Source organism: Cryptomeria japonica, chromosome 7 (assembly GCF_030272615.1).
Source record: "Cryptomeria japonica chromosome 7, Sugi_1.0, whole genome shotgun sequence".
NCBI classification, from domain to species: Eukaryota; Viridiplantae; Streptophyta; class Pinopsida; order Cupressales; family Cupressaceae; genus Cryptomeria; species Cryptomeria japonica.
The window spans coordinates 184,259,315-184,273,748 of record NC_081411.1 but is presented as its reverse complement, the minus strand read 5'-3'; the positions used below and the strand labels follow the sequence as shown (position 1 = coordinate 184,273,748).

The 14,434-nt window shown below is 34.2% G+C and overlaps 2 protein-coding genes across 2 annotated transcripts in view; both read right to left on the bottom strand.

Annotated features, from left to right (window-relative positions):
* The window catches only part of LOC131056349 (uncharacterized), a 40,157-nt gene extending 31,853 nt beyond the window's left edge, over positions 1 to 8,304 (bottom strand). Inside the window, exon 1 of the mRNA XM_059208016.1 lies at positions 7,609 to 8,304. The gene's annotated coding sequence lies outside the window, so the exon portion shown is untranslated. The remainder of the gene's footprint in view (positions 1 to 7,608) is intronic.
* The window catches only part of LOC131056348 (uncharacterized), an 80,138-nt gene extending 69,161 nt beyond the window's left edge, over positions 1 to 10,977 (bottom strand). Inside the window, exons 1-5 of the mRNA XM_057990701.2 lie at positions 10,357 to 10,977; positions 9,595 to 10,115; positions 8,398 to 9,318; positions 8,296 to 8,304; positions 315 to 746 (exon numbers count right to left, since the gene is read on the bottom strand). Coding sequence (XP_057846684.2) covers positions 315 to 746; positions 8,296 to 8,304; positions 8,398 to 9,318; positions 9,595 to 10,115; positions 10,357 to 10,840 — 2,367 coding nt within the window. The 5' untranslated portion in view covers positions 10,841 to 10,977. The remainder of the gene's footprint in view (positions 1 to 314; positions 747 to 8,295; positions 8,305 to 8,397; positions 9,319 to 9,594; positions 10,116 to 10,356) is intronic.
* Positions 10,978 to 14,434: the final 3,457 nt, after the last annotated feature.

Here is a 14,434-nt window from a genome sequence, read left to right as displayed (position 1 = left end):
AACAGCTGAATTACACTAATAATCGTGCTAATACCATTTGAAGTGGAAGAAAACCTTGAAAATAGAATGATATTTAGTTGGTGAAGTTTGATTACGAGGTTTAGACTATTTGCAGGTTAGGTTGGTGTTACAACTATAACCATGGTAGTATTGTATTGACGATCTTAACTAAATTTTTTATATCGACATAGAACTTAATAGATGCTACTAACGAATAGGCAAACAAATCCTAAACTCCAAAGGCTAACCTGAATCTCCTCTGGTTATTGCAACATATAAACAGGTCCTGTCGTCGACCGTCTTCAGCCGTAGACATGACGAATTGGGTCAAAAGGCATCTTCGCTGTGTCTAAATCGCCGCTTTCGTAGGCTTTGAACAGAGCCGTCTCATAATGCTTGTTGGGAACATCCACACCATTTTCATTTGATTGGAGTAGAGCCTCCACTACATCAGAAAAACCTCCCTGAGCAGCCAAGTGCAGCGCAGTATTTCCTTGGGCATTGGTAGCCTTCACGAGGGAAGGACTGAGTTGCTGGATATCTTTAATTAAAGCACTATTTGCTACACTAGCAGCCAAATGGAGAAGAGTATTTTGCCCTCCAGGTGTAATACTGTTGAGAGCTGCTTTCAGTCGATAACTCTCTATTGTTGTTTTAAGGTTTACTGCGGCATTGTACGCGTCGTGATTGATCCCTTTGCTGGCCTGTTCACGCTCAGTTGCCATAGCAAATTTCTTTGTTGCTGCCTTCAACACTATCCAATTCGTTACATTAAAATGTCATTAAATAATTCAACTTACAGTATGATGCCGTGTCCACAGAGGGAATATGTAGCCTCCGTTCAAAGAATGGAGAAGATGGGCATAATCGTCAAAAGGGCGTGGAAGAAAAAAGGCACTGAGGTGATTCCATCGACAAGACAAATCCCATTACAACGCTGCCAAAAGAGTGGTAACGTGAGCCTCGTTGCCTTATCGTAGAATGATTTATTTATTTATTTACCAGCTACTTAAGTGACCTTTCATAGACGATTTACACGATATTTGTTTAGCTGGATTCGCAATTTTTCTTAAGGTGTAATCAGATATAAGATTTGACGTGGATTGGGTGCAAGCGAGGCCTTGGATTCACAATTTTAAGTTTGTTTACGCCTTATAATCTGACTTGTACTATTACATGTTACATTCCAAGATAATTGTCATTTGGATTCGTTTTTGTCTCATTGTTTAATATAATTGTACTAATAATTAAAATTTGTATGATAGTGACCACTCATTTTTTTCTCTAACCTATCCACCTTTAGATTCGCCTCTTTCGAATAAACTTTTTTAAACACTGAAGCTACATCACTAGCGAAGGGTGGGGATATTGATATACAGTATTATGCTATGAAATGGATACGCCTCCACATATTATAATAATAGAATTGCGTTAAAAATTAAAGAGAAAAATGAACATCTTGTCAAAAAGGCGTGGAAAATATATGACAGAGAGGGAAGTCCATCAAAAACATTAACCCCATGACTACGATCTCGCGAAAGAGTGCCAACGCTACAGTGATTGATCTCTCTGTTTGGCTATTCGTGGTCAGTTTACATGACATCTTGTTTTATTGTTAATTACCTTCAATGCTAGCCAAGATGCTTCCTTGTAGTATCAGTAAATAATGTCACAACACTATTATCGTGTGAAACGGATACGGCTCTACAGATTAGAATATGTGGCCTCCCTTTAAAGTAGAAAATGGCCATAGCCGTAAAAAAGATGTGGAAAAAATATGACACAAAGGAGATTCCCTCGAGGAAAATAATTTCATGACTGTGACACTCCCAAAAAGTGGCAATAAATTGTTTAGAAAATGAATAGTAGCTTTAGTTGCATTTTATGATATAAATTAAAAAGAGAATAGTATATTGTTACAAAAATGGATGGGTGGATGAAAATACATGTCAAAGTTTAAGTGAGGTTGAGTTTAAATTACAAGATATGAATTAAAAAACAAAGATGGTCAAATTTAAACAATGTGAACTAATTTTTACAAAAGCGGTTAAGTAGTGAGAGTTATATCTATAAGAAAAGGATCATGGTCATCTAATTTATATCATACATTAATTGGAATGGATCCATCATCAACCTATTGTCAATTTAGGTATAGAAAAAAATAATGATTTATATTATAATTCAATTGTTATTATTATAATGATTTATATTATAATTCAATAGTTATTATTAAAATATTATGTAACTATCTATTGCTGTTTTCGATAAATCTATTATTTTTTAAAGAAATACCTATTATCTATCTATAATTAATTAATTCATAATTCAATCTAATTTATATCTATTTTATAGATTTAAATGAATTAATTTAATTTTATATATTTAATTAGATTAACTTCTTTCAAAAGAAAATTAATTTTACATTTATAAAATAGAATCCTATTAAATTTAACAAAAGTAATTTAAAAAGTATTATTAAGCATGAAAATATCTGATATGAATATGTATCATACATATAAATTTTTTAATTAATTTATTGAAAACAATACAACAACAAGAGCTGTGAGATAGCATGAGTCCCTGCCTTCAGCTAAAAACATGCTAGCAATGCAGTGAAGTGTTGAGAACAATTAAGTAGTATAAAGTTATTTTGAGCATGTAAAAAATGTATAAAATAAATAATAGTATATATGAAAAGGTAACGACTTTTCTCATTTTACTGGTTGCAGGAATCTTTGTTATTAAATATATATTTCGAGTACACGAGAGAGACATGATAAATTTTAAAAATTTGGGTGATCTTATATTTGACATAGTAGGAACTTTTCCTTTTCATATAATGTAATTTCAAAAACAGTTTACAACTGAAATTCAGTGCAAAAATGATAAGTGGTTGTAGTGTTCTAAGAACCAGTTTTCAAAACTAGTAGAAAGTGACAGTTTGGAAAGTATGGTGTCTAATACTATGCGTGTTCTGAATGTAACTGAACAGTGCACAAAATTTGCATTTACAAAACAAAAATAATACAGATGTTGCTTTGAATATTATAGGTATATCCAGCTGTGCAGTAATTGAAGAAACTAGCTTTTGATTGTTTTAATCTTCTCTTTTGTGAACCTGGAAAATGAAGAAAATTAAAATGTTATTTATAAAAGTTTGAAGAAACTAGCTTTTGATTGTTTTCATCTTCTCTTTTGTGAACCTGGAAAATGAAGAAAATTAAAATGTTATTTATAAAAATTTGGGAGTAGTTGAAATTTGAAAACGTACAATTTTGTACCATATAAACAAATTTAAGAACATGGATAAGAAGCAAAATGCAACATGTGCACACTTGATGAGAGATTTCGAATGAGTACTGCTCTGGAACACCTCTGCATGAGAAATTTGGAATGAGTACCATGTTAAATTTTCTTCTTATTCTAAAGGCTATGCATTTGGACATATGTCAGTTTCTATTAGCTATTCAGTTTGCAATAATGATAAGTTATTCTTTCTGTTCGGGTTTAGCACGTTTAAAAATTTCAAGTTATTTTTATTACTGGAGTTGGGATGGTGACTATAGTTTTGAAGATTCTACAACATATTTAGACAATTTCATCATCTTTATTTGCAGCTACAAATTGTGTATTGATTTAAGATGCATTTTTTCATTTTAAACAACGTTAATGGGTAGTGAGTATTAGTCTATAGCCATGTGATGTACAGAAAACAGAATCTTCACAGCTGATGGGACATATAGGACATAAGCAAAATTTTCACAGGTGATAGTTTGTTTCACATAATTGAAAAACCATAATGCTGCATATATGGATACCTCAACCAGATACAGTAGCTGCACATGGCAAGTAGTTTTATTGTGGTGCTATTTTGTTACATCAGCCTATATACAAGCAGATGCAACTAAAGCCACTAGAAGCCATTCTGAAGACAAATAACCCGGGCCAAAGAAAGTAACAGTATTACGTTAGCAGTGACATTGCACTGGAAAATGTAACTTTCCAAAATATTTGAGTATCTAGTAGGTTGTGGATTAAAACTGCTAGATAGTTTATCATAAAGTGGCTGACAGATACCCGGTTTTCTTGTGGCTTGCATCTAGCCTAGTCACGAGGTGTCACTGTCCTTTCGAAGCCAGTACAGATAATGATTTTATTGTTGGTTTATATGGCACATGCCCATGGACAGCCTTTGTGTCATTTGCTACAGATAAAATTAGCTCTAAAAACATATAAATGGGATACGTCCAATGAATTGTCTGTTATTCTCTGAAAGTCTGGCTGCTACTAATTAGATTATGTGCATATTCTATGTGCCCCACAGATCCCTGCTCTCAAGTGATGGCTACTTTTGATCTGCTCCCGATAAATGATAATTGATTTTTTTTGGTATTATAGAAGATTTGAGCTCAGTACCATCTAGGTGCTTACAACATGGACTTTGCTATTAAATCAAAGTATCTTTTGACAAAATGATAATTGTTGATGTGCATTCTTGAAGTAATAAACACCCCTAAAAAGCTTAGGATATATAAATAGGCTGACCTAAAAAGCTTAGGATATAGAAAGTTGAAGCTGGTCGTTATGAAATCCAATGTTTCATGAAATTATATTATATATAGATAAAGGACAATCCATATGGAAGACAATGAAGTATTATCTAGTGAAGGGTGCTATACCATGGTTTAATCCACAGGTTCTGTAGAAAAAAAACTGTCATGTTGTTAAATGGCTCCATAAAATTAAAAAATATCCAAGTATTCATTATTGTCCATTACTTCATTAAAAAGAAATAAAATTCACACCACACATGCTTTCAGTGGGTACAAAATGTCCCCTATTAATTTGGATGCTTCCTATGAAATTCTGGCTCCACTTATAAACCCTGGGCAGGATCCCCCTGTAATTAAGAATTGGTCTGATCCATTTATTAATACAGGCCTTATGAGAACTTGTCATGGGGCCACCACATGAAAAAGAGGTGACAGCTCGCTCTATGGGGGGACCCTGCCTTTGTCTAGCGGTACTCTTGGGGGGTGGTCTCTCTGTTTTGGAGGTGCTGTAAATTTACGAAGTTTTCAGGAGAAAGTTGAACCCTGGCTACGAAATAGTATTGGTATGTTATAGCTGAAAATGATCAGCCATTGCAGCCAATGATAGATCAAAAAATTAATAATTTTTAAAATAGTTTAATAGGAAATTCTGGCAAAATTTGAAAAGTAGTTAGCGCATTGCTTTTCAAGATTAGAGGCTAGAATATAATTAGCATTGGGAAGATGATTATGCTCAACTCACATTGCATATAAGATTGTCATAATCCATAACTTCGACCTTGGAAATTCCTCAAGTAAAGCACAGGCCTTTACAGAATTCCTTGTGGATGCTTGGAAGTTGATCATAAGCTTGAACGGGAGACAATTCACTACTTTTTATATTAACTAAACAAGAGAGCCCAACACTCGGCCCATAAAGTTTGAGGTCAATGAAGTTTATTGGGACAACAAACTGCTTTGGTGGTTGTTACAAAGGCCGGGTGTTGGCATGTAAAAGGTTCTTCATTTCTCATATGCTGCCAAATTGATCTTCAGTTATAAGCAAAAGTAGTAAATCTAGTTTTGGAGAAAAGAGTGAAGTGATTGCTCGTTACTCATTTAATTGTGTTACAGCCAAATTACTTCTAGAATTTGTGGGTTGGGGAAGCAGATTGAAGGAGCTTTACAATCATAAAAACTTGTTCAATTGAACAGGTATCTTTTTGTCTCTTCATGTTTTCTATTTTGGAAGAGGAACGTATCAGCAATTCATATATTCCATATAGCTTGAGCATGACTAGTCTAGATGAAAGAATGGTTACAAGTCTTGTTAGTAGCAAAAGACAAGTAAAATGTTGACTGGGCCCATTCTATCCAATTGACAACAATATGTATGTTGAGAGTATGCTCATTCTCATGGAGGACAGAAAGCAAGTGAAAGCAAGTGAAGGAGTAAAAACCTTGCAAGATGCAAAGGGTTCAGCTCAATCATATGGAGGCAAAGCAGGGGAAAAATTAGGTAATGTGAAGGGAACAACTCAATCTTATGAAGGACAAGCCCAAGAAACCATTGGCAACATGAAGGAAGCAGCCAAGAGTAAGAGTTAGTTCATGATTTCAATCAAAGACTTCTAGTTGCATTTTCTAATATCTCTGTATTAACATGTTTTCGAAGGCATTAAGTCTGCTGGAAGTTTTGCCACGTTGTGAGCTCAAGCTTGCAAGTTGGGATAGGGGTATGAATGGGAAACTTGATTGAAGAGATAAGATAAGTAATGTCTTTTGTAAAAGTGGCACCCTTGAATGCTCATGCCAATGTGATGAAAGTTGAAAATTATTAGCTTGATGGCGTATCTTGTATTGAGGAAAACGCATGGGGCTTGAGTGGCAAATGTGTGCCTTGAGGAGGCTAAGTTGTGTATCTCTACATCTCATGGTAGGTATGTGTGGCGAATGTCTAGTTTTTGAGTAAGCAAATTTGACCTAGGTCCAATTGGGAGATTTTCATTACACAGAATATTTTAGAGAACACTAAATCTCTCAAGAATGTTCTACCCAATATCCTACATTCCTGTAACTAAAATCATCATATTTTGACATCGCACAATTATCTTCCTCTATATGTAAGATATTTATTTGCCTCTCCAATCCATACGGTGGCTGAAACCGTTAAATAAAAATCTTCTGGAGAAAGAAGAACCAGAAATATAGTCAAAATTGGAATTGGATCAACTATGATGCATATTGTAATGCACTCAAAATGAAATAAAAGAAATCGTCACAAAGTTCGATATGGAGTTCTCCTGCATGTGAAAATCCCAACTACTTCCTAAACATGTCCTTTGATCTATTCAGACCATAGAAAGAGTAAAAAGAAGTACACGAAAGATCCCGACAAGGAACATTTGTGAAGAGGAACCTTTCATAGGAAATCTAGAGGAAAGAATTAATTTCGGATGAAAAATAGAGGAAAGATTTCGGATGAGAAGGGGAATTGCATCCCAAAGAATTAATTTCGGATGAAAAATAGAGGAAAGATTTCTAATAGCTATCTGTAAACTTAAAAATTTGTATTTAACAATCGTCTGTTTAAGATTATTGTTGAAAGCGCAATATAATTCTCCAAAATTTTAATCGTGAAGCACAAGTGCACAATCTTTATTCTCTTTGTCGAATTGGGAAAGATATGGCTTTCTATGTGGCAAGCAAACTTAATCTAGTGTTGGGAAACTCAGCATGTGCTCTGTAACTGCTTGACCTTTCCATTCAAGTGGAAGAATAGGATGCCCACTCAATCATGGTGTTCACAAATGGGTCCAATAGAAAGGCCTTTAAAACTTTCAAGCAAATGTAATAGGCAAATGCAAATGCTTAGGGCACTTCGAACCGCAATGGGCATTCACCGAAGTGCACGAGAAAAGGTATTTATCAAACATTCTAGTTGCAAGTACCCAAAATTGCAGGGTTAAGAAGGGCACAATTAAAATTTAAACAAGAGGCAGAGTATCAGGTTTTTAGCATATGAACAGTAAATTTTCAAAATCATATTTTCAACTCAGAATAGCAAGAGAAATACCTTTGTTTCCGCTAAAACACCTTATTTCCTTTTGATTCATTGAGTCCCTTGCAGCACCTTAATGCCTTTGATTCACCGAGACCCTAACAGAGAGCAACAAACATAGCAGAGAGCAGCTGGTAGAAAAACCTAGAAGTATAATTAAAAAGTTGAGGCGAATGCAAGAAGTATGTAGAAGCAGCAACAACAAGGCACGTACACCACCGCCTGTCATAGCTAGTAGCAACCATTAAACAATGTGTACTGCCGCCTGCTCTCGTACCCGATTTAATATGTAGTACATTTAAATATTTAAGATTGATTAAACAAGTATGCAATTTGACAGCTGGCTTGCAATATACTCTTAATAATAAAAATAATAATAGCAAATATTTTCAAAAAAATAAAAAAAATAAACCTCCTAAAAAATGAAACATCTAATGATAAATCAAAAAATTAATAATTTTTAAAATAATTTAATGAAAACAAAAAAAACTTTGATATAAGATTAAATTTTTCAATTTACACAATTTTCAAAACATACTAATGCTAGAAATAAAAACATTAAGCAGGGACTAATAAAAATAATTACAATGAGAGGGAGCAAGCAAAGAAGCTGACATAATATGTCAAAACTTCGTGCACTTTTAATGGTATCCAAAAATTCATATTGCAAGACACTCTCAGCTTTGACTACTTAACACATACTTTCCCTTGCTGCACAAAGCCAGTAAGTTTTACGTGGGGAACTGCACAGAAATATTAGACTTATAAAAGCAACTTTCTCAAACCTTGACAGAAATATCAGACTTCGTTACTCGTAGCCATATCGTTCGCCCGAGCCGTACCTTTCTCAGTCTTATCATTCTCAGCCTCATCTTTCTTAGCCATATCCTCATTGCGATCGCAGTAAAAGATGCAAAGCCACTTGCTTATGGACAGGCGCACCCAGTCCAAAAGTCCCCATCTTTCTAGTTTCATCCAAATGCACTCCCCCACAAGCTCAGGAAGAAAAGGAAGTAGACCATTCAGGTGGTTAAATCTTGCCTTCTTCACCGAAAACTTTGCAACCATGTAGAAAAAGGTGAAATTACCACAGCCGCAAATGATCAAGCACGCCCCAAGAATGAACCAAGCCAGCTTGTGAGCCATGCCGTCAAGCATAGCATACACTGCGGCCATGAAGCCATAGGCCGTAAAGGCAAAGGTGGCACAAATCAATAGGTTGGTGGCACAGACGAACAATATCTTATTTCCCGTGGTGATAGGTGTACTCATCTGCCACAGAAGCACCACGAAAAGCGACAGAAAAAATGCCAGGCAATCAAAGATGAGAAAAAGCTTGAAGGAGTCCAACCCAAGCAGAATTGGGGCACCCAATTTATCCTCTGACTCTCCTTTCTCTAACTCCGTCACAAAACTGCCCGGAACAGTGAAAGCCGCCGTAAATGACATTGTCGCTAACAGAACTGCTACCACTAATTCTGTGTTGCGCCTGTCCTCATATGTTTTGTCCACCATCTTTACGGCAACCTCGTGTTTCTCTGCGCTCACCTTCGGAGCACTGTACAAGAACGGCTTACGTTTCGAAGGATAACTAGCCAGCACTGAAATTATCTTGTCAGATTCGTGATACTGTGTGTTCTCTCTTACAATGTCGAGGGCCGTTAAGCCTTCCTTGTTGACGGCAAATTTGTTTATCCCCCGTATACGCAGCAACGACTTGACCATCTACAAAATGCACTCTCAAATTAGTACATAGAAATTAAATGATCTATTGGAAATAAATACGCTTAAAAATTTAAGATTGTTCCTCGGTAAGTTTCAGATCCCATCTCCACAGGAAATACTTTGATGAATTTCACTTTATTATGACCTATTTCAATAGATCACAAGATCGGGTCAAGAAATTTTACACAAACTCAATATGAATACATGAAGGCACAATAGCTTGTTCAAGGAAATAACTTCAGTGACAACGGAAGATTCGCATAGAGATTAACTTACATTGAAGCATTTTTTCCTTGCTGCAATGTGAAGAGGCGTATCTCCTTTACTAATCTTTGAAAAAGGATCTTTCTTATCACCCGTATCTGTGCTTCCTCCATCTCGCAGGGGCTCTTCCTCTGGAGGCTTGTCAACTCCTTTGTTGACCAAGTCTAATAAGAATAGCTTTTCATTCAAGTAGTCAACAATTCTCACTTGGCTAACTTGGGCAGCTAAGTGTAGCGCGTTCATTCCATTACTATTTGGTATTTCAACAGCATCTGGCCGCCACTTTATCAACTCTTTTACTGCTTCCAGATGCCCCAATTTTGCTGCCACACAAAGTGGTGTTTCTTTGTTTTCATTAACACCGTAACAAAGTTGGGGTTTAATCTCTATTAACCGCCTTATTATATGAACGTCGTTTCTGCCAACAGCTATATGCAAGGGTGTATCTCCATGTTTGTACTTCTCTTGGATTAAATCTTTTGCATCTGGCAACTTTAGTATATCTGGCAACTTTAGTATATAATCCACGAGATCTATAAAAGAGGCATCCAACATCATTACCTTAAATTAGATAAGATCTTGTTCAAGAATGGCTAAGTCTAAAGAATACTATGAAAACCTCATCTAAAATAAAACCATTAAGCGTCATAAATTTTGAAAACTACAGTAATAAATGTACAATTTATGAAACAGCAATCAACTGTAAAGAAATCAGAGCTGAAATAATATATGAAGAAAAATATAAAAGAATACTTAAACTCTAAAGGGAATCACCTGAATCTCCTCTGTTTATTGCAACATATAAACAGGTTCTCTCGTCCACCGTCCTTCGCCACAGGCTCGGCGAACATGCTTTGGATAGCTGCCTCACCGTGTCTGAATCGCCGCTTTCACAGGCTTTGAAGAGAGCTGTTTCTTTCAGCTCGTTTTCGACTTCTACACCGTTTTCAACGTGTTTCAGTAGATGCTCTACTACGAGGGGGAAACCTCCCTGAGCAGCCAAGTGCAACGCAGTATTTCCTTGGGCATTGGTAGCCTTCACAAATAGAGGATTAAGTCGCAGGAGCTGTTGAACGAATTGTAGATTTCCTACACCAGCAGCTAAATGCAGAAGGGTGTTTTTCCCTCCAGGTGTAGTACCGTTGAGAGCGTCTTTAAGTTTGGGATCCTCAATCTTAACTTTCGGATTTAGTGCGGCATTGTACGCGTTGTAATCGATCCCTTCGCTGGACTGCTCAGGTTCAGCTGTAGTTGCCATGGCAATTTCTGCAAATTTCTGTGCTGCTGCCTCCAATACTTTGATTTATAATGTCATTAAATGATTGGATGTACAGAAGAAATAGGGAACCTCAGTTCAAGGAGATGAGAAAATGGGCATGCCCGTCAAAAAGATGTGGAAGAAAAAAGACTCTGAGGAGATTCCATCGACAAAATAAATCCCACGATCGAGCGAATACGACTATTCGGGAATGAGTGGCAATGTGAGTCTCGTTGCGTTATCGCAGGATACTTTAATTTTGTAAAAAATACACTTGAAGTGACCTTTCACTATATTTGTTAGATATTTAAACATTTTTTGAAAAGCCTTTTTTAGAAGTTACTTTTTAGATAGCCCAAAGTCATTTGTTAGGTTGGACAGTGGAATCTTATAAAAGAGATGAGAGACTTGTTAAGTTCAATAGTGAAACCTTTCATCTTTCTTGTTTATTCTTTCTCTATTTTTATATATATTAATATAAATAAAAAATATAAAGAATAACAGATATAATTGAAATAAAGAATACAATCAACTAAAACATGAGAATAACATGTCTATCTTACAAAGACAACTAACAGGTGGTAGTGTTTGAAGAAACATTACAAAATCCTTATAGAGTAAGAAAACTAACAAGAAGCCAACCGACATTACAATGAAGAAACATGGTGGAAGATTCTACATAGGTTCACATTGCAGCTATTCTAAAGTTGATACGTCTGATCTTGAATTCGCTGAAGTTGTGTCATGGTTGAAACCTTCTTTCTGGATAAGTCTGGATGCTATGATAACAAAAAGGCAACCCTAAAAACTATGTTAGAGGAAAGCATTAGAATACTAGTTTCCTGAAAAATAATTGCTTGAAACACTGTAGTTAACTTGCCTTTCCAAATATGTCTCAAAATAACTTGTCTAAAGAAGTTTATTCCCTATTGTGTTCTATATAAATTTTGTAAGATGACTGAAATTTTTTTTACTAATTTGTTCCAATTAATAAAGAGATTAATCTCTTTTTCTTTTTCTTATAGAAATGAGTCATAGAACTGATTGTACTTACATGAAATTTTGTATTCTTTAATATATGTTGTTTGATGATACATATTTTTTATTTTTCACTTTTTAATATATATATATATATATATATATACGCAATTGTCATTTAGTTTTGAATTGATTTTGGTATAATCATTTAAAGATAATTATATAGTAATTAATATATAAGTTTATATAGAGTTGGGTGTGTGTGTGTGTGTGTGTGTGTGTGTGTGTGTGTGTGTGTGTGTGTGTATGTATAAATATACACACACACACACATATATATTAGTGATTTTCATATTAATATTTTGATGCTTACATCAATATTGTTGTTTTTAAGAGTATTTGTGTGTTAAGTGGAATTATTTTAAAAATATTTTAGATTAAAATTTTGTTGGTCCTCAACTATTTAGTGAAGGCTAGGGATATCTCTCGATTGCTCAATTCGTTGGGCTTTTCGTGCTCATTTTCCATGCCAAATTTCTTTTATTATTGTAATCAATGCATTTCCATATAATATCATTAAACAATGCAACATATAGTATTATGTTTGTGAAATTGACATGACTCTACATAAGCTAAATTTAGCCCTACTTTGAAGAAACGAGAAAATATACAAATTGATCAAATAGAAGTGGAATATTGAGACGTTTTCCATTGAGAATGTTAATCCCAAGACCAAAATAGTGCAATGTTGTAGTGATTGATTACTCTATTTAGATGCACAAAATGTCTTGGTATTTGAAGGCATTCAATATGTATTAAAGAACAAGGAATTGATATTCAAAAAATATATGCGTTGAGGAGAATAATTTGAGGAACAATTTTCTTTCGACCATTAAAAAAAACATAATTTTATAACAAAATATCTTTTGACATCTACATGATTCAAGAATGCCATCTTTAATCATTTTCATAACCATAATGCTAGACAATTCAAGTCAACAATCTAGGAGAACATGACACTTATAATTCAATGTATTCTCAATATATTTTTAAGCACTTCTAGTACGTGCGCATCCACAAACATTGGAAAATCAAGTTACAAAAGTCTATAGTCTATCATTTTAAATTTGTATATCACTAGTCAAATATGTTTCAAAGGTTATATCCATGACTTTTAGTATCAATTTCCCAAAGATTGATGCAAAATAATTTTGAAAGCAATCCAATCTAGATTTTACATTATTCTTCTTACAAATATAAGAAATTTTCATTCTATACATCAAACAACTATCTATTGACCACTAAAATCAGCTAAATATTTGTATTTATATTATTTCCAAATGTTACAATCTTATCCCATTCTATAATTAGATTGACTAATTAACCTATTCATAGAATTTAATTTTAATAGACTCGCAATAAAGATAATAAAAAGAGAAAAATGAACATCCCATCCAACAGACGTGGAAAATAAATGATACAAAGTAGAGTCCATCGAGAACACTACAGTGATTGACAACTCTATTTGGCTATTCACAGTTTGTTGACATGACATTTTTTTTTTTTATTAGCTACCTTCAACACTGGTCAAGATGCTTCCTTATAATATTACTAAATAATGTGACATTTGCTATTTTGTTGTGGATACGGCTCTACACATTGGAATGTGTGGCCTCACTTTAAAGGCCATAGAAAAATAGAGTGGAAAAAATATGACAGAAAGGATATTCCCTCGAGAATGTTAGTTTTGACTTTGGCTTTAGTACAATTTTATAAATTAAAAAGAAACTTATATAGTGTTAAAAAGGGTGTGGGTGGTAAATAGGTTATTTTCAAAGTTTAAGATTGAATTTAGATAGGAAGATCAGAAATAAAAATCAAAGTTTAATTGGATCAAATTCTAATAATATGAATCAATATAACTACTAAGTAATGAGAGTTTATAAATAGGAAAAGGATCGTGATAATTAATTTATATCATATATTGATTGGGATGGACCATCATCAATCTATTATCAACTAGTGAAATTTATATTTTCTTTTTGATCTTCATTTACATGTTGTTGAGTAGAAATTAAGGAAATGTCTAAAGTTAGGCAAGGAGGAACATGAGAAAAATATGGTCAACTAGGAGTACCACATCAGTGAGAAGATGTTGATGGTACCTAAGAAGGTTAAGAGCATCCATGAGCAACATGATCCTTGCTTCTTGTAGGAGGCTAATAGCCATGTGACTAAAAGCCATGATCCCTTTTGGTAAGGTAGTTATGTCTATATTTGTACCCATGTGAAAGAGAGTGACCTTAATGCAAGGTAGAAGGGAATGAAACTTTGGTAATTATATAACTAGACATTTCTCCTATGCTTTAAAAGCACTGGTCAAGTGCAACTTTATTATCTTGAACCTAGATATATATAAGCACATTAGTGAAAAACATATCTATAAAGAAAAAAAATCATATCAACACTACTAGTAAAAATAGAAAACAAAAATCATTCCTAAATGATAAAAGAATTTTCACTTTAAAAAAATTTTAAATCTAGATAAATTTGGAGGGGAAGCATGATTGGTCTTTCAATAAAACCATATACCATAAGAAGAGTGTAGGCTTGAAT